Source organism: Mesoplodon densirostris, chromosome 3 (genome assembly GCF_025265405.1).
Source record: "Mesoplodon densirostris isolate mMesDen1 chromosome 3, mMesDen1 primary haplotype, whole genome shotgun sequence".
Taxonomy (NCBI): domain Eukaryota; kingdom Metazoa; phylum Chordata; class Mammalia; order Artiodactyla; family Ziphiidae; genus Mesoplodon; species Mesoplodon densirostris.
Window position 1 is genome coordinate 35,645,852 of NC_082663.1, and position 24,372 is coordinate 35,670,223.

General features: G+C 38.4%; 2 protein-coding genes across 3 annotated transcripts; one reads left to right on the top strand and one right to left on the bottom strand.

The window, feature by feature from the left end:
• The first annotated feature begins 568 nt into the window (after positions 1-568).
• Positions 569-21,423, top strand: RIMOC1 (RAB7A interacting MON1-CCZ1 complex subunit 1). 2 transcript variants are annotated; one of them, XM_060092845.1, is made up of 7 exons: positions 569-885; positions 5,701-5,807; positions 8,004-8,147; positions 9,298-9,429; positions 10,314-10,428; positions 16,294-16,576; positions 17,565-21,423. In XM_060092845.1, coding segments are annotated over exons 1-7 (882 nt in total). In that variant the 5' UTR covers positions 569-785; the 3' UTR covers positions 17,566-21,423. The 2 variants fall into 2 exon arrangements, with proteins under 2 accessions (XP_059948828.1, XP_059948827.1); XM_060092844.1 differs by having other exon boundaries at positions 16,294-21,423.
• On the bottom strand, positions 5,242-5,655 carry LOC132485172 (protein FAM136A-like). Its single transcript, XM_060091661.1, has one exon. The coding sequence runs from the start codon at positions 5,653-5,655 to the stop codon at positions 5,242-5,244; it is 414 nt and encodes a 137-aa protein (XP_059947644.1).
• Positions 21,424-24,372: the final 2,949 nt, after the last annotated feature.

The window sequence follows — 24,372 nt, forward strand, 5'->3', positions numbered from 1 at the left end:
GTACTATTGGATGTGAGATGATGATGAATATGTTAAATGTGAGCTAGACAAAGCAGCCCAGAAATAAAACAAACCCAGCTGCTAAAATTAAATTTTAAAACAGCGACACTCAACCGCTTAGACTGCGAATTTCCACCAGTGTTTGGAGGTCCCCACCTAGATGCACAGTAACCTCTTAGAGACTTGGATGTTCTCCAGGAGAGCCAGTCTTTTTTTTTTTTTTTAAACTAGAGAAGGAATGATTTATTACTTGCAGCAAGGAGGGAGAACACCAGGGATCTTTCCCAAAGCAGTGTCTCCCAGGCTTTCCATATTTTAGGCAACCAAAACCAGACAGTCCTATTTTCAGACTTTCCTGTCTGCTCTATTGACTGCGGCTGCAGCCCTGGGCACAGGGCAGAGACCAGCCAGCCACTGCGGCACTCTCTAGTCAGAGCCCCCGCCAACCCCACCCCCCACCCCAACCCAGAGATCTGGCTTCTCATTGGATCAGCGTGGGGACATGGGCGGCTTCCGATTGGTTTAGAGGAGGGGAGGTGCGTCCTGACGTCACGCCCGCCCCCAAAAGTCGGCCTGCTGCTCAGGGTTCTGGAGAGAGAATTCCGAGAAGGAAGAAAATAACCCGGAACAACCTGTGCGGGCCTGAGCCTGCCCTCTTTTGGAGCTGGGGTCCCCTCCCACCTATCAGGAGAGCTCCAGCCCCCCAACTTCCCGCCGGCGCCGGGGTATCAGGTGACCTCAGGCCGGCACAGTCACGTGACTAGGCGCGCCCGCCCGTTGTGGCCATGGCGGCCTCAGGCTCCAGTGTGGTGAGGCGAGTGGAGGAGCTCGGGGACCTGGCTCAGGCCCACATACAACAACTTAGCGAAGCCGCCGGCGAGGATGGTGAGGGAGCCGAGGAGAGGGAGGCAGGCGGGCGGGCGGACGTTGTTCAGAGCTGGCGGTCGACGGCCGTAGGGGCTGAGGCTGCGGCCTGTTGTCCGTGTGGATCCCAGGCCAGGGCTGCCGAAGGTGTTGCCCTTCTGGCCCCGCTGCGGGGTCGCTGGTCCACCTCCAAGAACTCACAATGCCTAAAGGCAAGGCGTTTGCTTTGAGACCCCATTTTTCATAACCCGTGAAAAGCGCTGAAGTCCCAGTCATATCAGTGCTGCTTGTCTTTAACTGTCTCGGTAGCAACTGGGAAAGGGGCAAGATCTGGATGGAAGTACATATGGAAGTTTAAATGAGTGGTTAAAGTTGGATGCTGGTACGCAAATAAGTAATGGTTTTGCGTGTAGTAGAGATAGCTAGGCGTGTTTAACAGTTCGACTTTTTCATTGCTTCGTTGTAAATTTCTGTGTTATGTTTTGGGTTCTAAACTCAGCTGTAGACAATACAGAAGAGATTTGCATTGGTATAATTTAGACGATTCTCTCACATTCATCACCTCAGGTCTCACAAGGGCCCTGTCAGTACTAGAATACTTTCTTGGAAATGTTTAAGCGGTTTCCTTTGAAAAACTGACGGAGAATTACTTGGACTTTTGTTCTCTTTCAGTACTTATCAGCTCCCTGTACATTTCTACATTATTTCTTTTTGAGTTTTGCACCTTTACTACAGATAGACAGTTTTAAAAATTCTTGTGGACTGTCTCATTGTCATCGAACTCATAGGAAAGTAGTAGGGGAACGTTTTCCCAAGCGATTGAGTAGTTGGTGAATTTATTGAATAGGGTCCATGATAAAATGGCTCTAGTTCCAGTGAAGATTATCTGCTGGATTTTCTTTTCTTAGGGGTATGTTCTTAAAAACCCACAGACTACCCTGAAGCTGTTTTCTTTTTTGGTTTGTGGTAAGTGAATCACATGAATAGTTAGTTCATGGACAGTAGTAGCTGTACCTGGAAGTGTATCTAAGTTACTTCTAAGTAAGCTATTCAGTGATCTCCACCCCATTCCAACTCCATTAGAATCAGTCTAAAGAGATCAAAGAATGTATGCTGTTCACTTACCATTGAAACCAAAAGCCATTCTCATTTTCCAGCGGGAGAGTTCTTTAATCCAGTCTAGAATGAGGGCTGAAAATAAAAGTTAAGTGGTATATATTCTTGTTTGGAGGCTTTAAAGTTCTGAAGTGTATTGGAATTAAAATAATAGTGGTCCACGTTATGAGCTATTCATCAGTATTACTGGCAAGATTTTCTTATATTTATGAAGTTTAATTAAAACATGGTTGCATGTGTTTGAATTGAACTTGTATTTTCCCATAGCACAAAAATAATATGCACCCAAAATTTGTCCTTTAATGATATTTATATTAGGTTATAGGGATTGATAGTTCCTGTTGTCTTTAAATTAGATCAGATACAACCAGACACTAGTCCATCTAAGAATACTCTCCTTTTTACCTCTGGTCAGTTTTTGTTCATTTATTTCTCATTGTACAAGCATAGTATGTTTACTTTATGGAAATATACCATGAGAGGGACCTTTTCCAGGGACTATGTAAGAATCACTTGTCTTTGCCTTGTCAGTCACTACCTTGAATGGTTAGGAAAAATACTACATTTCATTAAAGTTTTCTAAAATTGTGAACCCTCCACCTCTGTAATTATGTCATGAATTCATATGAGATACTCCTTCAGCAGTGGTTCAGTGAATTCAGTCAAGTCTTTACATTTAAAATAATCCTGCAAGTTAAGAAGAAAATATCAACTCAGTGTTTTAAGAAGTACCTAAGGAGTACCATGTTTCATACAATTTAGTTCACAGTAGCATTTTTTTTTCTGAGCTGTGTGGATGATACTTCTGGGCTGAGGAGAGATAGGAGGGCAGTGCCAAAGAAGTAGTTTTCAATTTAGGTGAATAGTGAACCTTAAAGCGTTCAGAATTGGTTTAGATACAGGTTAGGCTTTACCAGGGAAAACTTAAAGTCATCGTATTATTGCCAACAGACGCAGCTTAAGCTGGTGGTGGTTTTGTTCCAATGCTGAGCAGCTTACCTACCTGTGTAGGTGCTGAGGCTGGATCAGATGGACCCTCACCAAGTGCTACATTTTCTTTCCATTTGCCAGTGAGGGGAAAAGCATATATATTTCAGGAGGAAGCCACAGAGGGGCATACTTAGGAACTTAAGCGTCTTGATGGTGGGCATATTTAAATTTGACTACGTGAGATGATGCAGAAGTGTGGATGGCACCTTGGTATGGACACTTTGTAGGTTAGGGAGGAAAAATCCATAAGAAAAAGTGAAAACATTGAAGCAAAGGGAATATGACATAAGAGAAAAGGAAGAAATTAGACAATGTAGAGGGGAAGTGAGGGGGAGTTGTTTTTAGAGGGTATATCAGAAGTATTTAGTTTAATTTTGTCTAGGTTTTGAAGGCATTAAGTAATTTGTCCCATTTCTAGGTTTTTAAAGGAGTAAAATATTCAGGAAATTTGTATAATTTTAATTGTAACAGCTATTTGCATACATAAATACATAAACACAATTATAAAGTTATAATTGCTCAGAGTGCTTACATTTTATGAGGCATTTGATTTAATCAATCATGTTATTTTTTGGAGAATATATTTATGAAGTTATAAGTTTTTAGTGGAAGTCCTTTCTGTAGATTTATGTATATTATTTGTACTATTCCAATACAGGTTTTAAATTTATTACTTAAACATTTTGAGTATGTCAGCATCATAAAAGAAGCATTATGAAAATACAGATTGCATTTAAGAAATGGCAGCTGAACCTAGAAAGTTTTCAGTCCAGCTTTCAGGAATAAATTTCCATGATAAATTTAAGTAGGATTAGGCATTATGATGTACTTCATGTTTTACAAAAGATATTACTACCATGCTGTAATAATTTCATTTCATCATTTTAGATATGTAACTTTTTTCATTTAAATGACACTCTGAAACTATGTGAAGTAATCATGTTTTTTTTTTTGAAGAAAAATTAAGTCTTATTTATTTTAAAAAGCAAACCACTAGGAAAATATATCACAGTCTTGAAACAGCAAACAGACATGCTGTATTATCATTTCAAGTAATAAGTTGGTAAAAACACAGCAAGGTCCTTAATAAAATGATAAGGTGCCAGAACTGGGGCAAGAACAATGCAGGTCGTAAAAGTGGTATCTGGTAACGGAGGGCTGTCCCTTTCTTTGCCCTAAAGGAGTCACAGCTCGCCCCTGAGTTGCTTACTTTTTCTCCTTTGACCTTCGTGTTGCCAGGGGATTGTCTCAACAGAGCTCTGTTATTACAGGGAGCAAAGTAAGCAATACTAGGTTTAGGTTTTCATTCTGTTTTGTTTTATGAAAACAAGATTTTTCCAAGGCCAGTACTTCATAACTCTCTTAATTATGCAGCTAACAATTCCTCTTTTGCTGTTCATGCCTGAATACTAACATATAGCACAATCAAAATCCCCTTTCCCTTCAAGGGTGAGTATCACTGCAAGATTGTCTTGTCACTCAGCTGACTCTCCGACACCCTCAGGGCCCATTATGGCTGCCAGTTAGAGGGAAGGTTTGCTTCCCCTACCAGTGTGATAGCACTTCTTATATTTTTGCAGGGTCTCCAGGCTGAAAGATGTAATGTGTGAGAATTTTAAGAAATGTTCATCCACATCTTGATGGCCAGAAATGAATATCCGCAATGACCCTTTCAAAGTTTTTATCCAAACTACCTCTCCCAACTCTACATCTTAGAGTAACTTCATGCCCTTGTATATAAAACAAAACCAAGCAAAACAAATCCCCAGAAGCCCCCCCTTTCCCCTTCTAAATTAGTGACCTCATGGATTTTGTTTTATTTCCAGTTTGTGGAAAATGTTGTAGTGATCCTTCTGGTAAACAGGAGGTTGGCAACAAACAGAAACATCTCTCCTCACACTCCACCAGCTCAAAAGCAGGTCAGAGGAACCTGCCAGCCTGTTGATATCTGTGTACTAAGAGAATCTGGTACCTTGGAGTGCTGTGGTTTGGTACAAGGGAGACTCCCTGTTGCCAGGATAAGCACTTGCCACATGAAATTCAGGCTCACAAAAACTCTCCTGTGCTATCTCTGACCCAAATTTTAGCACCAGGTTTTTTCACTTTCTAGGATTCAAACACAAAGGAACCAGTGTCCAGAGGCAAGTGACATAGGCCTTAAACTTGCTGCCATCCTTAATTTCCTCATTCATAAACTTTAGAAAACCCAAATCCCCATTCCTCTTTTTAAATAGATTCCTGCCTTCAGCCCCAATGGCCAATAGCAGACATCTATTTCCCAATGGATGAGAGAGACTCCTTCATCTTGGTCACGGTTGGGATGAGGTTTATGTGGTCATCCACACACTTGATCATGCAACTCTCCAGCTGCCGCTTCACCTGAAGCTCTTTACTCCCTGCATCTATTGAATCTTTGGCTTTGTCATTGCCATGCATAGTGCATCGGGCCAGGCGGTCCTGGAACTTCTCCAGCTCGCTGGTCACCAGGGCCTGGGCTTGAGCCAGAGGTGCACGGCAGTGCTCAATGCACTGGTGCACTTGCTGCATGGACGCCTGGCTGTCCTCACAACAGCCGGCGCTGCACCGGAAAATGAGGCCCTGCATCTTCCGGATGTTCTGTCTCTCCAGACTCTTCACCATAGAGTCCACCGCCTCCTGCACCCGGAGCTGCTGCAGCTGCACCATGACGACCCCACGCTGCTCCAGTAATCATGTTTTTATCTCTTATAGATCACTTTTTAATTCGGGCCTCTGCAGCTCTAGAAAAATTGAAACTTCTGTGTGGAGAAGACAAAGAATGTTCAAATCCATCAAATCTTCTTGAACTTTACACACAGGTACTGAAACAGATGTGGTTTCTGACGTTGTTGAGGCAGTTTGCTTATTTAAGAGGGTTACTCCAAAATTTAGGTGTAATGAAAGCAGTTTATTCTCTATTTAAAGTGTTTGTGTTAAAAAAACTGTATGTATAAAGCATATAGACTTGAAGCTGTAAGGCAGTAAGTATCCTCACAAAGAAGAAAAGTTTATTGGATGCGTTGATAAAAAAGGAAAAAAATCTTGCAGATAACAGTATTGCTTCCCTTTATAGATAATTAAGCAAAACTCAAATGGGGCTCCCCTGGTGGCACAGTGGTTGAGAATCTGCCTGCTAATGCAGGGTACACGGGTTCAAGCCCTGGTCTGGGAAGATCCTACATGCCGGGGAGCAACTAGGCCCGTGAGCCACAACTACTGAGCCTGCGCGTCTGGAGCCCGTGCTGCGCAACAAGAGAGGCCGCGATAGTGACAGGCCCGCGCACCACGATGAAGAGTGGCCCCCGCTTGCCACAACTAGAGAAAGCTCTCACACAGAAACGAAGACCCAACACAGCCAAAAATTAATTAATTAATCAAAACAAAACAAAACAAAAAAGCACTCAAATGTGCAATTTCCAAGGTGTGAAAGGTTTGTCAGAGGGAATGGAGGTTTCTGTAAGGGCTCTGATTATTTTTTTTTTTTCCTGAAATTCACCTTTCCTTTGGATTCTCAACTTGACTACCTGTGCTTTTGTTATGCAAGTCCATAAGATTTTTCTGTTCCCCCCTTCTTTTTTTTACTTTCCTTTCAAATTCAGACCTTTCTACAGGTAAGATCTGTTTTCTCAGTTTTCTCAAACACTGCTGAGGCAAGTGGACACTAAGAAACATAATTTTGAGGGACTTCCCTGGCGGTCCAGCGGGTAAGGCTCCGTGCTTCCACTGCAAGGGGCATGGGTTCGATCCCTGGTCAGCGAACTAAGATCCCGCAGGCTGTGCAGTGCAGCAAAAAAAAAAGAAACATAATTTTATTATAGTAACTAACATTTGTATAGCACTTTATAGTTGACAGAGTGCTTCGTATGCCCTTACTTGATTGCCAAGGGATAATAAAGATGAAGTGGTTTATAGGAAATAGAGTAAACTTAGTCAAGTTTCCAAAATGCACATTCATAGCACTTAGTTGCCTGACACTCTGCTTTCTGTTAGGAGGAACATGGAGATGCTTTCTGCCTTCCGACGTGGTTGAATGAGCCTGTAACAACTGCCCACAAACCCCTGAGAGCTGTTATAATTTGGGAGAAATTTGCCTGACTCTCTTTTCTTTCAGAAGGTTCCTTGCTTGTCTCGTTTCCTTCACGTGGGAGAGTTCTAAACATTTTAACTTATTTCTAAGAATAAGGCAAAAGAATTAGAAATAAAGATTAAAATTCCCCAAACCCCTTTGGACCTTACTTTTGGTTCTGAATCAACAGGTCATTTTCCTTAGGATGATGATCTCTCCCTTCCTGGCTTAGGCCTTCTACACAAGAGCGCATAACACTTACCTAGTGCTGTGTGCTAGGTAATGTTCGAAGTGTTTACATATGTTAATTCATTTTACCCTCAAAGCAAGGGACTTTGAAAGGCATTTGGATCAGTTTCTTCATTTTGTCAATGAAGAAACTGAGGCTCCAAAAAAAAGATAAAATATGACTTGTCCTTTGTTAGTTAGGTAGAGCTGATACCAGAACTCAGTTTCCTTAGTCTTAGTCCAGTAGATTAAACAAAGAAAAAGGATTGGGTAGTTTTAAAGTGCTGGCGCTTCCTTTGAGAAACAGGTAACCCTTTGAAGATTCAGTATACAAAACTAGAGGTAGTGACCTTGTCTTGATATGGCAGGCATTTAGAAAATGTTCAGGAAGTATATATGTACAAATAGCAAAGACTATAATAATTAAACTTTTCATAATTATATTGTATATAGTTAACTTATCTGAATTAAAACATAAATGCCCATTTTACTTTTTGAGGGAAACTAGATTATCTTAATTCAGTATTTTAGTAAAATCCTATGAAGTTTAGTATAAAGTTCATCTTAGATTATATTTATAGCTAGATATTTTGACTACTTCTTAAATTTAAATACTGTGCTAGAAGATTTAAATGTCTAATAAAGTATATATGTAAGATTAAACTAAGAATTATTCATTCGAGTTGAAATCATTTATACTTTTTTTTCTCTTTTACTTCAGGCTATTTTGGACATGACATATTTTGAGGAGAACAAGCTAGTAGATGAAGATTTTCCTGAAGATTCTTCACAAAAAGTAAAAGAGTTGATCAGTTTTCTTTCAGAACCAGAAATTTTGGTTAAAGAAAATAATATGCATCCAAAAGTAAGTTTTGCACAACTATGAATTATGGTGGAATGCTGCTGATTACTGCTATATTACCCTTTAGAATCTGTATTTTTTTTTCTTAAATGTATCTTTGTTTTAAATTAAGATTGAAGGAGGGACATAAGAGAGTTGAACATTTCAGACTGATGTCACAACTCAAGTATCATATTTTTGTAAATATGTTTCAGAATGTTTGATGGAATTATATTGTAACTACAGTGCCTAGTAATTTTCTAAACATACACATTTGCTGTTTCTTCTCCCTTTACTTTTACAGATGCTGTGTGTTCTTGAAGGTCCCTAGTAACCTAATACCACATCTCTCATCCTTTCACAGTCTTCTTCTGCCTGGACATTTGTTGCCTTTCTTACCAATGATCACCCCATCCCTTGGAGGCCCTGCATGCTCCTCTTCATCTCTAAGAAGCCTTGCTCTTGCTCTTTTTCAAGCATCTCCCCTCTCTTCCATTCTGGAAACATAGGCACTCGCCAAAGATACCTCCTTAATCATCTGATAGTCTGTAGTTTGTCTTTGCTTGACTACTTGTTTTTACTGCGGTCTCTGTTTAGATGATTCCAAGATTTTTGTCTCTAGCCCTGGCTACTCTTTCAAGCAAATAATTTCTCTTCTTGAACTGTCCGCTGGCTTTCTCTACGTAGATATCTTTGTTGCTCTTTGTGTTTATCAGAGAATGCTAACTGTGGAAACAAATAATCCCAAGTTTTAAATGATACCACATAGTAAAAGTTTGATTTATTAAAATTGTTTTTGTGTGTATCTTTTCATTGTTTTATTTTAGCAGTAGTAGAAATTGTTTCAAGTAACATATATTTCTGAAAACTTATTTTTTCAGTCAGATTATGGATTACTTATATTTTAAATATATTAGAAAATTGGCTACTAAAATACTTGAACATCAATTTTCTAGAAATATTTGTAAATTGGAGTAGTTAATTTAATTTTCATGTAGCAATAGATTTCTGTATTTCTAATTGATTCAGAGTAAGGCATTCCTGTGTAGGTTGCTAAGTAAAGAGCAAATTTTGTGAAATGAGTATTTTTTAATTGCTCAATATTTTGAAATTTAATTTTGATTTTTACAGACACAAAGTTCCTCTTTTTAGCTGTGTCTTTGTTGTATTTCAGCACTGCGATTTGCTTGGGGATGAACTCCTGGAATGTCTCTCTTGGAGACGAGGAGCCCTACTCTACATGTATTGTCATTCTCTGACCAAAAGGAGAGAATGGCTCACAAGAAAATCTAGCTTGCTTAAAAAGGTGAAAAAGTGCTCCTCATACATTTTTGATTGTTGACATTTATAGGTTTCCAAAAGCTGTTTAGTACAGGATTAAGAGTAGAGGAATCAAAGGACCTGGGTTGGCATTCCAGGCCTGTACTTACCAGCTATGTAATCTTAAACAAATTGGAATTACTATGAAGATTAAATAAGATAACATGTGAAAGCCCTTTGTAAACTGGGAAGTTTTATAGTTTTTTTTAAGTTCTGGATTTTTATTTTTTATCATACAAGATAGATAATCTATATTAATTTCTAAGCATATTTTTGGCCTGAAGAAAACAAACTTGGTTGTGAGCCTCTCTCTATCAGCAGATCACTCCTAAAGATCCCACATGACCCTGCTCCTAGGAAATTGTGGCCCACTGATTTTTCTTGACTCTTCTGACCAAATCAGTAAATCCAAAGATCCTGTCTTAATATTTGTATCACTAAGGATCCTTCCTAACTTAGGTTGATTGTACACATGGTTTATGTGGGCCTGCAAATGAGAGGTCACACTTTCAGATGTAAAAGTTTGATCATAATATTTCTAAATTGTAATAAAGTACATCCATATTTTTAACAAGTTTTTGAACACATCTTTATTATCTTTAACCTCTTCTTGCTCTGATGACATTTTTGACAAGTATATTAATCATGTGTTCTTGGTTAATGATTTCTCTTTTTTTCCCATACTCTTTTACTAATTGAAGGGTTATACTTATAAAAGTTTTGGGGTAGTAGGTCCTTATATTGTAATGTAATAATCATATGATATATCTGTATATTAGCCAGTATTCTCTTGAGTAAAAATACTAACATTTGAAGTTTCTACAGCTCTGCATCTAATACTTGGATTCTTTGTCTTTGACTTTCATTTAGTACCTTGTTGATGGAATCAGTTACTTGCTACAGATGCTGAATTTTCGGTGTCCCATCCAGTTAAATGAAGGAGTTTCTTTTCAAGACCTAGACACAGCTAAATTACTGAGTGAAGGTAATGTGATCTCTTTTTGTAGTTTTCTAAGTGTTTTAAAGCATTTTTAAATTTTAAGAAGTTTATTAGATTTAACTTTGATTGAAATAAATTTTAGGTTACATTATAGACAAAAAAATAATAAAAGGGCTTTTTAAACAGTTTTAAAAATCTTCTCACGTAATATAGAGAAATACTGCTAATCTCTGCTTAGTAATTTAGGGACAGTAATATATCATGTTGCTTTTACTTACTTTGCATCCCCACAAAGCCCTGATCCTGCTCTAGGTTCAGCTAATTGTAACAGAGACTGGAGGTAACTTTTATTTTTATTTTTAAAAATTTATTTTATTTATTTATTTGGTTGCACCGGGTCTTAGTTGCGGCAGGCGGGCTCCTTAGTTGTGGCTGGCGGGCTCCTTTGTTGTGGCATGAGAACTCTTAGTTGTAGCATGCATGTGAATCTAGTTACGTGACCAGGGATTGAACCCAGGTCCTCTGTATTGTGAGTGCGGAGTCTAAACCACTGTGCCACCAGGGAAGTCCTGAGACTGGAAGTAACTTTTAAACAAGGAGAAATTTACTGCTTTTTCACTTTGAAAAGGTCTAGAGCTGGTTATGGTGGCTTCATGGCATCATCAGGTTCCTGTCTTTTTCCTCCATCGTCTTTCAAAGTGGAGCGCTACAGCTTCAGAAGGAGGCGAGTTATATAGAATGCATGTAAACAGTACTTGCCGAAGTTGCATCCCTGTTGAGGACATTGCTTTCATTCTCAGTATCTCAAGATGCTGCTGGAGCTCCTTGCATCTCACCTGTGTTCCAGTCCATAGGAATGGCAAAAGGATGTTTCTTTCAGCCAAGTCTTTCTTTCATCCTTCTCAAGTTTGTTACAACACTTAGAATACTTCTACCTACATTTCACTGGCCAGAATTTAATCACATGGATTTATATAGCTACAAGGGAATCTGGGATGTATAGCCCTTTACATGATACATTGCCATCCCAAATAGTGTCTCTTTACTAAGAAAGAAAGGAAGAATGAATATTGGGTGGTAACTGCTAGTTTCTGTCATAAACTTGTATGCACTTAAAAATGTTAGGAACTGGGGGCTTCCCTGGTGGCGCAGTGGTTGAGGGTCTGCCTGCCGATGCAGGGGATGCAGGTTCGTGCCCCGGTCCGGGAGGATCCCGCGTGCCGCGGAGCGGCTGGGCCCGTGGGCTGTAGCCGCTGGGCCTGCGCATCCGGAGCCTGTGCTCCACAGCGGGAGAGGCCACAGTGGTGAGGGACCTGCGTACCGCAAAAAAAAAAGTTAGGGACTGTATATAGAGCATCATTTGGGTTTTAGACTGAGGTTTGAGAGGGAAGAACCACTTACTTTTAGTGTCTCTTTTTACAAATGGAAGAACTGAGGTCCTGATAAGCCTGATAAGGTCACATAGCTGGCAAGTGATGTTAGATTCTTTGTGTAAACTTTCTTTTATGCTTCATCTGAAATTTTGGGGAAATTTTGATGGGGAAAATTCAAACATGGGGAATAAGAAGAAAACTTCTTAGGGAAAATTCTGTGTTTTAATTTTATAAGTGAATTTTAATTCTTTCTTTGTTAGCTTCTATAGGCTTTTCCTTTCTATTAGAAAACATCACACAGAAAAAAAAAACACCATGATTTAAGAGCCATTAACATATGACTGGCTACTGTTGTCCAAAAGTTGTTACCTTCATTTTATTCAGGCAAGTAGCTTGTCCTAAAAAAACTTGTGAATATAAGGTGCTCCTTCAGAGGGCATGATGTTTTGACAAACATGGGGTGTTTTGATTTATTTGTGGGAAGTATTTATTCCAGGTAACTAGTGAACCGATTAGCTGCATTAAAAATGATCTTTCTAAAATTTCCTTACCCACATGGACTGATTTAAAAGAAAAAGCAGAGATGGCATTAAAGCTTATTTAGAACCAAAGAAAAGAGCACAAGTCACCAATTTCCCTTATTCTTCCATTTCTAGTCATAAAGTTATATATTCTCATGGCCTAGAATTTTTTTATCACGATGCTTGTGATACTGGTGTCTTCTCTTGGATTATAATTGATTACACTCGCCTCTATCTTCCATTGCTTCTTCAGCAGGGGAATCAAAGGCACAGAAAGGGTCTCTTTTTTCCAGGAAACAACAAAACAACATCGACTCCCTAGCAGTTTTGCCACAGGAATCAGTCCTCTTTTGGTGCTGACTTCTTGCTCTCATCTAAAGCAGTTTGTTCCTCCCTACTTCATTCCTCAAGATGTAGATTAGAAGCCAGGAAGCCTACTTTTCATAGGCTAAATTACTCTTAAGGCCCTGGTGGAGTATATAAAAAACATATAATATATATATATAATATATATATATAAAAAACACAATTTGGAATAACTCTTAGTACTAATTAGAGACAAAAGTTCTATATGAATCATCAAAATATTTTTGTGGCCAGATCTTAATGATAATTTACCTGATTCTACATAAAACTCACAACAGTGTACACTTAGTATGATTTTTATTTCGTTTTCCAAGGTGAGATAATCATTTTGTCCTTTGATCATTACCTGTATGCCATTAAATTTTCAGCTTTTAAAAATTACCAGGTAATGTATTCAGTAAATCTTTTTATCTCATTGCTATGGTTCATTCTTCTGTGGGCCCTTATAAAAATAGCCTTGTCAGGATAACTCTGGGGTTAACTAGGTTAAAAGTTTGTTCAGCTGTGCACATCCTGGGGTTATGCCCTTTTTATGCCACTGAAGAGCCCCCTTCCCAGCAGCCTTTGGCTCATTACTTAGCCCAGAACCTGGATTTCAGATGGCTTAAAGGAGCAGCTCTGAATTGACATCACTAATTGCCTGGGTAGCTTGTTTAAAAATACGGATTTCTTTTCTTTTTTTCTTTTTTTTTTAAATTAAATTTATGTATGTATGTATGTATGTATGTATGCATGTATGTATGTATGTATGTATGGCTGTGTTGGGTCTTTGTTGCTGTGCGTGGGCTTTCTCTTGTTGCGGCAAGCAGGGGCTACTCTTCGTTGCAGTGCGCAAGCTTCTCACTGCGCTGGCTTCACTTGTTGCGGAGCACAGGCTCTAGGTGCGCAGGCTTCAGTAGTTGTGGCATGTGGGCTCAGTAGTTGTGGCTTGTGGGCTCTAGAGCTCAGGCTCAGTAGTTGTGGCACACGAGCTTAGTTGCTCTGCGGTATGTGGTATCTTCCTGGACCAGGGCTCAAACCCTTGTCCCCTGCATTGGCAGGCAGATTCTTAACCACTGCGCCACCAGGGAAGTCCCCAAAAATATAGATTTCTGTGTATCACATGCAGGTTCTGATTTAATATCTGGAGTTCAGGAATCTATTTTTATAACCTACCGTAATTATGATGCAGTCAGATTTAGACATCACTGCTTCTAGAGAATGCCAGTCTGGCCACCTTTTTTTTTTCCTATGAAAGTCATCTTTCTGCCATCACTTTTACTTCATGGGTTATTCACCCTCTTCCTCCCTGCACCCCGCACTCTCTTGATGTGTTCACCAAGTGAAATATTTTATTGAAAACAATGCTGAGCATTAGCAGAAAAAATAACCAAGGAAAATTTGTAGCAGCAAAAAGACTATAGCTACAGACTAATGGATTCCTTGGAGGAGTAGAGAGGGAGAATGTGTAATTTTTACGTTGTTCATTTCTTCCTTTGGTATTTTAATGCAGTACAGTAGTTTAGCATAGTCTATGGACCAGCAGCCTCACCCTAGGTCCTAGGACTTGGTTAAAAATGCAGATTCATAGACCCAATCCCATACCTGAATCTGAAAGTTTTGGACGTGGGGGCCCAGCAATCAGCATTTCAGCATGTCCTCCAGGTAATTCTAATGCAGGCTAAAGTTTGAGGACCACTCTTTAGCATATAGCTATTCATTCTCTCCTCAGAAACACCTTTCCAAAGGATATCTGTGTACCTTGTTTAACAATCACTCCTTGTTAATATAAAGGATGAGGCTAACTTAGAGTTGGGCACAAATTGGATGCCAGCTCTCCCTTAAGCAAACACTTCTCATCTTTCCCAAGTGGCTTCACTTTGTGGGACTTAACCTTCAGCTCCTCCTCCTAAGGCTCTAGTCTGCTTAAAAGTTCAACCTTCTCTTCATTTTTGCTTCTATCTCGTTACTCCCCTCTACCAGTCTTTTGAGGAATAATTAGGGTGTAGGATCACAAAAATGAAAAAGGATATAAATTCAGTGAAATGTCCTATCTAATATGAAATATAATTCTGCAGTGAAAATCGTTAATTTGGAAAAAACAGCAAACTATTCCTTAAGAAAACTCCATGAAATTAAGGAGGGCATGTGGAATCTTGATTTTTGCGAACTGGGGCTTAAAGAGCTTTGGTGAGTGGCACAAAGTCAATAATTTACACCCAGATCCTCTTGATTCTAGGTCTGTTTCTTTTTATATTCTAAATAACATCTAATGCTATTCCAGCTTTTTCTCTGAGGTTTATGACCTTTTAACTATGAAGAAATGAAGTGAAAAGAAGTGATTATGGGTAATATGCATTGTACTTACTGAGTTGTTTTATACATAGAAAGCATAATTAATAGAGTGTAGCCCATCGTATGTTCATGAATGCAAGCCTCAGATTCTGCTCTTAATTATTTCTTTGGTTGATATAACAGTGTAATGAATCGGTTCGTCTGCTAAGCTTATTCCTTCTCTTGCTACTATTTATAAGCTGAATTGGAGGTGAGGTGAAGGGTTACCTGTAGGGACAAACTCTGAGACTACCAAAAACTTAAAATAGATTCAAGATAATACAAACTATAACAGTTTTGGAAGCTGAATTTTTCTTCTATTTTTATATCTCTAGTACTATCATAGTCATTTCTGATGAGCCATATTAGGTGAGCAACTGAGATTATGATGCTCATTTATTTGAGGTAAACTTCTCTAGTCACACAAGTACCTGTCTAGATCATTTATTTGTATTTTATGACTTGAAGAAGTTAGTCATATAATTTAATAGCACTTTATGGTTTATGCATTTTTATTTTATGTGTTCCTTAAGAAAATTCCATGAAATAAGTAGGGCATGTGGAATCCTGATTTTTGCAAATTGAGGTTTAAAGAGCTTTGGTGAGTTGTACAAAGTCGATAATTTATCCCCAGATCTTTACAATTCTAGGTCTTTTTGTTTTTATATCAAATTAATATACTTTGTGTGTCATAAATGTTTAATTATATAATCACCTTCTTCCATAATAAGCACGCTTTCAACTTTTGATGGAAATCCTGCAATGTATTCCTTTTTCCTGGGAACATAAAGCATCTTGGATACAATTTAACATCTTTGGTAACTTAGAATCATATGGCCTCTAAGGGACATGATTATGCAGGATCATCTCTGTACACTGCTGTAGAAATATAGGAACTGTATTATTGATCCTGAGTATACCCCTAAATAAAAGTTGTGTTCATGGATGGGACTGAGGGAATCTCTTAGTACTCTGAAATTGTATGCGGAATATGGGATGTACGTTCTGGGAGAGGTTCCATCGATTTAGATTAGATTCTCAAAGAAATCCTAAAGAGAACACGAGAAAGATTAACACACTGACCCATATGATTCTTTAAAAACAATTCTTTTTTGGGGGATGGTGGGATTGGGCCTCTTTTATAGATAAAATAGAGATAGAAGTGCCGATGGAATGAGGATTGTATTAGTGATATTTGGCTTTTCTAAGTATAGCTGTTAAATGAGAAGGGAAAATGCTTAATGATGTAAGTAAAAGGATTTTATTGGAGTCTTAATCACCAGGGTTTCTTTTTACATTTTTAAATTCTAATCTCTCAACTTAAATGACTTTCCCAGGAATATTTAGTGACATTCATTTGCTGGCTATGATGTACAGTGGAGAAATGTGTTATTGGGGATTGAAGCATTGTGCAGACCAACAGGCAGAAAATCATGAAGTGGATACTGGTGTTTCTGGAGCAAGCTACACTACATACAAAGAACCTTTGGATTTCCGAGAAGTAGGAGAAAAAATTTTGAAAAAGTATGTATCTGTGTGCGAAGGACCCCTGAAAGAACAAGAATGGAATACAACAAATGCAAAACAAATTTTAAACTTCTTTCAGCATCACACTAACTAGTAAGTTCATCTAGTCCTTTTCAAACAGAAAAACAAAAAGGCTCAGGAAATGGAAGTTCCAGAAAAGAAGACATATTGATACTGAATTTAGGAACATTACACTACATAAAGATAGCCAGCATGGTTACCCTTTTTTAAATGCCATCACCATCTTTCACTATATATTCTTTTTTTTTTTTAAGATTTTTTTTGATGTGGACCATTTTTAAAGTCTTTACTGAATTTATTACATTATTGCTTCTGTTTTATGTTTTGTTTTTTTGGCCACGAGCCATGTGGGATCTTGGCTCCCCGACCAGGGATCGAACCTGCACCCCCTTCATTGGAAGGCAAAGTCTTAACCGCTGGACTGCCAGGGAAGTCCCTCACTATATATTCTTAAACCTGTGAGGGAATGATTCTTTAACATCTAAAATGGCATTTATGTTATTCTAACTCACCCTGAACTACAGATATCCTGTAACTAATACTAAGGAGAAATCCAGTTTATCTCTATAAAGAGTTTTTTTCTATTACTTTAGGTTTTTTTTTATTGTGGTACAATATACATAACATAAAATTGAACATTTTAACTGTTTTTAGATTATTTTTTAATCTCCGTGTCTTGAAGTTTGCTGCACTTCAGAGATTAAAATCAAGTCCCTCTTTGCTTTGTATATATGCTATAGATATAAAAAGTGGCAAAATGAAAAATTGTGACCAACATCCATGTACCATTTCCAGAATAGGATAAATAATGAAAGACTCCACAAAATAATTTTTGTTTGTTTCACCACGTACTACTAATGGCATTTAAAATTTTTAGTCTATTAGGCATTTTATAAAAATTTCAAAATGATTTTCCTATTTTGTTTAAAAGAATATGCATGGTTTATTAAATGAGTAATGAAGGTAAAACCAAGTTAGGTTAGTCCGCCATTAGTCTTATGTCTTTAGAGCACATCTTTTCATGTTTTGAAATTTTAATAGATTTTGTCTTTAATTGTAGGGGTGAGTGTTAAAGGCCAAGAGCCCAACCTGGTATCTTGCTGACAGTCTTTCTGTCTACCTCAGTTCCTGTTGTCGTCTTGGGATGATCTGTCTGATACCTTGCCAATATCCTTCACCTCTGGGCTGTTGACTTCATCACATTCCAGGAACTTAACTCCCACGGCCTCAACATGAGTATCACCATCCTGAGTTTCTCTTTCTGAAATCTTAAATTTCAATAGCTAGTGACATTCTTATCTTTCCAGTTTTTTACTTCCTCATTTTGATTGATTCTTCTCTCTCTTATTTCTTTTGTGTCTCTGTAGCTTCCTCATAGCCTCCTCCTCTTGCTGCCCCCTTTTCTCCTCACCATCAGCCTCTTTCAGATTTTCTTCCTTCCCTGTCCAGCCTTGGCCTTATGGGGCACCATATGACGTGCTCTCCACAGTCCCTTCAAATCCATCTTCCCCTGGTCTTTCAGCCTAATCATTCTACAGTCCCTCAACACTGAATTAATCCTATCGTTCCACCTTCTATTTTGGGGATGCTGAGTTCCATGTGAAGTTCCTGCAGCTCCTTCAAAGTGGAATCACTCTAAGTATCTTGCCTTCAGCTTTAGAAGAGCCCTCAGCGTAAGCCTTTCGTTTGTTAGTAGTGTGGCCCCTGTCCCCTTCCCACTGTGGCTAATCCAAACCTCTAACTTGCCTCATCACTTTCCTCTGGCCCTTTGGCCCCTCCCCTAGCACATGGCTCTTGGTCCTGTCTTACAGAAAATAGAGACTATGAGCAGGTCAGTGTCTGTTCACCCGTTTTGCCCTGCTCATCTCCCCCCTTTGTAGAGGAAAAGAGGTATCCTGCTTCATGTTGAAGACTAGTCTCCACGTTTCCTCTCTGCTGGCTCCCTCATTTCCCCGGGGCTTCTCTTTTTTCTGCCAATATCCTGTACGTATTGCTCTTTTCCAGAATACTGTTTTTTCTTTTTCCTCCCTCTTCTCCCATTTTTCCTTCCTTCCTTACTTTCTTTCTCCCTTTTTTCTTTTTTACTTACTCTAAATACAGTTGACCCTTGAACAACACAGGTTTGAACTATGTGGGTCTACTTATACCTGGGGTTTTTCCAGTAGTAAATACTACAGTACTACACCATCAGTGGTTGGTTGCATCTCCGGATACAGAGGAATCGCGGATATGGAGGGCTGACTAAAAGTTATACGCAGATTTTTGACTGCCAGGAGGATTGCACCTCTAACCCCCTCATTGTTCAAGGGTCAACTGTACATTTATGTGATATTATTGATAGCCATGGCTTCTATCACCTGTAATGTTAGGCTGACTCCCAAACCTGTAGCTTGAATCCCAGCTTCTGCTTTGTAAACCTTCTTTCTAACTGCCTATTAAATATCTTCACTTAGACATCCCATAGTAATTTTACATTCGATATGTTCAAACAACGAATCTTTTCATCTAAAATCTTTTCCAGTTCATGTTTTCTCTTTTTTTGATCTTCCACAGAGCAGGGCAACACAGAATGCTGTAACCTACTTTCTTCTGCCTACCTTGCCAGCCTCATCTCTGCAGCTCTTCCTGTGTGATCATATTCTAGTCCAGTGTTCCTTAGGCTCATTTTTGATCAACATTTTGATGGAGCTGCTTGGGACAAGGAGAGTCTCTCCCTATCTCTGCCTTTGTCTCCTTGTTTATCCTTACACAGCTAAGAAGATTTTTATTTAACTTAGCTTTTACAAGTTTTGCTATGAAAATACCTTTGTGCTTTCTAAGGATAAAGGTTTAAATCACAGACTGCCCACCCTCACCCCACCCTTTTTGGAGAACCATGATCAATCACAAGTATACTAGTTCCTTCCCCAATGTGCTGTGTTTTTTTTTCCCTCAATATCCTCGTTACTTCTGGCTGGAACACTTTGCCCTTCTTTGTAGTCAAGTGAATACCTGTTTATCCTTTAGGACTCAGCTCCAGTGATACTGGATCCATAAGGCTTTTTCCAGCCATTTTCAGTCAAAGTTACATGTCACTCTGCCTCTGCTCCCTGAAACTTCCCCAACCCATGTTATCACACTGATCACATTGCTTTATAGTCATTTTTCTTATGAGTTGGCAAACTCCATATTTAAAAAAATTATCTTTATGCATAGTGCTTAATGAATGGTAGGCCCTTAGTAATGTTTTTTGAATTAATAAGAGGCATGATTCTTAAGTGCTGAAGTCTGCCACAAAAGGGTTACTGCTCTTGGATTCCAAACTGCCGTGACCTCTGTACCAGTGGTTGACAAGGCCAAGAGGGAATTACTCCTCAGAGGAGTAAAGTATCATTTAGATCTAGAACCAGAGAAAAGTAGAGAGCTTTCTCTTCAGAAGCTGGGAACTCCATTTTGTCTTCATGACCCTGTGAACTACTTGGGTCTCTCACTGGTTGGTACACTAATGGGGCTACTGTTGGGTGCTTTTTGTACAACTTTTCATCCCCCACACAATTGGAGAATAATTTGTAGACCACACCAGTTATAATGCTTTTTACTGTGATGTATTACAAAACAATGGACAGTACATTTTTGTATGTGTTAAAGCCTGCTATGTAAACTCTGTTTCATTTAGAATGGACTAACTTCAAGATACCAAATACTCCACATAAGAAAAGTACTATAATTACTATAATTCACTCATCAACAACTATTATGTGCCTATTACATGCTAGGTTTTATCCTAGGCACTGAGTATATAGCTTTGTAAAACACCGGAGTTTGTTTTCTAGTGGAGGAAGTTAACGCATTTTAAGAAATAAATGTGTAGCTTGGTGAGTGATGAGTGCTATGAAGAATAAAGCGGGGCATGGGGCTAGTGTGACTCAAGAGGGGTGCTGTTTTATTTAGGGTGGTTGGGAAGGCACCTGTAAGCACCTGTCTACTTCAGCATTTGGGTCTACCCCTCTGGTTGAATACTATTCAATGTGCCACTGCACATTCAGTATATTCGTGAAGTTTCTCTTTCTTATGGAAGTTTTGATGCTGAATTAAACAATGAATCACTACCTAAGAACTTCTCATTTTGATCCCATTTAAAGGGTTTCTCTCCAGTGTGGCCCTTACTAATGAGTAAGTGATAACCTAAAGACCTTGTAGCATTTTTACACTTGGAGTTTCTCTCCATTTTGAACTCTTTGATGGTTACTAAAACTTAAACTCTGTTAAAGGATTTTTCATAATCCTTAAATTTGTATGGTTCTTTTCCATTATGAATTTTCTCATGTTGTCTAGGTTTTGAGACTTAGTTAAAGGCTTGTCTGCTTTGCTGCATTTATAGGGTTTCTGGCTACTCTGAATTGTTTGATGCTGATTAAGGTGCAGATCATGAGTGAAGACTTTCCCTTACTTGTTTGCATACAGTAGAGTGAGGTGAGAGTCATTGGCTAAAACCCCACAATGAAATTTACATTCCTGCCTTTACAGTCAGTCCCGCTGGGAATTCGCTGATGTTCATTAAAGTGGGAGATTCATTTTAATGCCATTTTTTAAAAACCCACAGCTGGCTTATATGCTAGTTTTAGATTGCTTGTCACTTTTCTCTCTCCACCTTCCAGGGCTCCTTTTCTGACTCCCATAAGGATACCCCTTCTGCCACAGAACACAGAATTCCATAGTTCTCTAGTATCACCTCCTTGTATTATTTTTTCTTAACACTATGAGCTATCATGGAAGTATTACATTAACATACATTTAATGTATCCACAGTTAAAATATGCATTATGTATTCGTGCTGCTGTTCCTTACTGTTTTTTATTTTCCTACTTCTAGTGAAAATTTCCAAGTAAAATGTTTTGGAGCATATAAGATTTTTAAAAAAATAAAACCATAGTCCCATATTTGTATCTTTGTTTTCTTTTATATCTGAGTGTTGTGTCAGAATGAAAACTTTTATCATGTTAGTTTACGATTTGTAATCAAGCAGGACCCTATGGGGCCTTTCTGGGACAGATTCCCCCCCCTCCCATGTCCTCCATCTGCCTCTTGTTTATAGAAAAACTTTAGCCTCCTAGGCTTTCCCCAAGTTCCAAAAATAAATTTAATCAGAGAAGTGAGAAAATGCAGAAACAAAGGAAAACAGTCAAACAGGACAAAATAATTATGGTTTAACCGTTAAACAAAGTCAAGGACCTTTCGTTCCTCCTCAAGGGTTACAGATAATATTCTGAGCCATACCCTTAGAGCTGTTTTGCAAATACTGAAAATCCCACCAGGTGGAAGAAGTTAACTAAATGCTGCCCACAAGCACATAGACCCCAGACTGGTTGGAACCAGAAGCTTGATGATGCTGACTCCCGATTACCTCACCACCAACCAATCAGGAGTGTCCACGAGCTGACCATGCACCCTGCAACCCTCTCCCTCGCCCTGTCTTTGAAAACCTTTCCCTGAAAGCCATCAGAGAATTTGGGTCTTTTGAGCATTAGCTGCGCATGCTCCTTGTTTGGCGCCTGAGGTAGATGCTGCACTTTCCTTCACCACAACCTAGTGTCAATAGATTGGCTTTACTGCATAAGGGCAAATGCACCCAAGTTTGGTTTGGTAACATACTGACAATATTTCTTCTGGTCCTGATAACTTCCACACAGGGTGGTTTAGTGGTTAGGAATATGGGTAGAGGCCTGATTAAATCCGAGCTCTGTTGTTTCCTAGCTGTGTGATTCCATATAAATTATTTAACCTTTCTGTGCCTTAGCATTTTATTGTTTAACACAGGAATAATAATAATATCTACTTCACGGGTTATTGAAGAATAAGTGAGTTAATATTCAAAGTGCTTAGTTCAATGCCTAGCACATGGTAAGAGCTCAAAAGTTATTTTCCTTAATGGCCAGTTCTGTGTATTGGCACACCTCACTCATCATGCTAAAAAATACCATAATACTCATGAACCAGAATAACTGAGTGACAAACTCTTGTTCTGGCCAGTGAGCACTCAACTGCCCTTTGCTCAGCACAAGTGGTGGTAGCCATTCTAAATGGGAAGAAGTTTTCAGAGAAGAAATCACTGGCTGTATAGGCATCTTAAATGTTTGTAATAAGTGTGGCAGGGAGAAAACCTACAATTAATTTTCAGAAGTTTTCAGCCTCAGACTCCAAATGTATATATGCCTGCTGTATATGAACTTCCACATTTACCAATCAGCTTGACTGACTTGGCTTCTGGTCTCTTACCTTTTGGTCTCTTATCTCACAAGTCAGATGCATTTAATTAATATTAGTCATCTAAATATTATGGATACCCTATTTAAAAATAGATTAAACTGGTAAATCCACATGATTGAGTAGCATGTAGCTTTAAAAACCAAAGAATATTTCTGTAAAATGCTATGGAGTGGCCATATTAAGTGAAAAACAAGGTGGAGAAGATGTATAGTACTGATTATTTAAGAAAGACTATAAATGTGTGTGTATAATCTTGTTTGCTTACATTAAAAAAAAAAAACTTAAAAGAAATGGTTACCTATGGTGGAAGTGGGAGATGGGGGCAGAGGAACCAGTTGGAGGGGATCAGGATGGAAACTAGACTTTTCTGAATATATGCTGAATTTTGTATTTTTTACGTCAGAATTAAAGAAAAACCCTAAAAATCCAAAGCAAAGTGAAACAAATGAGCTGTAATTTTGTAGCAAGTTGGTGGCTTCAATACCCAGGAATGTGTCAGTTATCTTTAAAGCACAAAATTTTCACACCCTTAGTGGGATATCCCCAAGGGCAAAAGGAACTGGAAAGAAATCAAACTCCTCAGTACTTATATTGTTAATAACTATGAAAATCAGAAATGTATTGAGGATTTTCAGTGTAAGAGAAAAGAGACATGAAACTGAATAAGGTAAGTAAAAATTCTGTAATTCTAAATTTGAATGGGAAATAACAGTATGAAGACCATTAAATAATGTCTAAATACCATTTCCCATTAAAACGAACTAGGGCTCCTTAGAGATAAGGCTGATTCAGATCTTGGGCAGGGCAGTCAAATGGTTGATGAGGGACAATTTTTCTTTAATTCATCTAATAAAAGGAATTACAAAATTTGAAAAGCAACATTTTGCACCTTGTAAACAAAAAACAATCACTGGTAACTAGAATCTTAGCTAGTAAATACATTTTATTTCATTTTATTATTCACTCATTCCTATATATATATATGTATTCAAATTTTCCATAATAAAAAATGATTTGAACACATTCTTTTACAAATGTCACTTTCTTTCTAAGAAAGCTTAGAACCATTTCAGTACTTCATACTTAAACTGATTTATTTTTTCTTGTGTTATTTCTTTCTTGTTCCTAGAGAGGTAGGAGAAATGCCAATTAATTCATGGCTCTTTTTCTTTTCTGGACAGCCTCACAGAACTAAGCCTTCAGTTGGGTTGGTTATTGGCCCCTGGCAATGGCATGCAAGATAAATAATGAAACTAAATTCAGATCTCACAGAACCTCAGTTATTGGGCTTTATTGAGTTTCTGTTATTTGACATTTAGATCCCCAGATATTTACTTTTGAAGTGCAAATACAAACCAATAAGCCCTGTGTCTGTTAAGCATTATGGCGCTCTGCTATGTGGAATATAGAAAAAATATGGATATAGATACAGATAGGGAGAGAGAGGCAGAGAGTTGAATATATATTATGTTAAATATATTATGTCTTTAAATATTTGTACATACACATAAGGTATGTATATGTTCCCTGTAGCCTATCATGATCCTTAAAGACCTGAATGGTTTTATGACGTTGCTGATCCTGTCTTCTATTTTGAAGACTATTAAAAAATGGGATTAATT

Bases quoted from the DNA above. Each gene is read 5' to 3' on its own strand.
- RIMOC1 (XM_060092844.1), top strand. From the start codon at position 786: ATGGCGGCCTCAGGCTCCAGTGTGGTGAGGCGAGTGGAGGAGCTCGGG. The intron at 886-5,700 runs GTGAGGGAGCCG...TATCTCTTATAG, and splicing joins CGAAGCCGCCGGCGAGGATG to ATCACTTTTTAATTCGGGCC. The intron at 8,148-9,297 runs GTAAGTTTTGCA...GTTGTATTTCAG, and splicing joins AAAATAATATGCATCCAAAA to CACTGCGATTTGCTTGGGGA.
- LOC132485172 (XM_060091661.1), bottom strand. From the start codon at position 5,655: ATGGTGCAGCTGCAGCAGCTCCGGGTGCAGGAGGCGGTGGACTCTATG.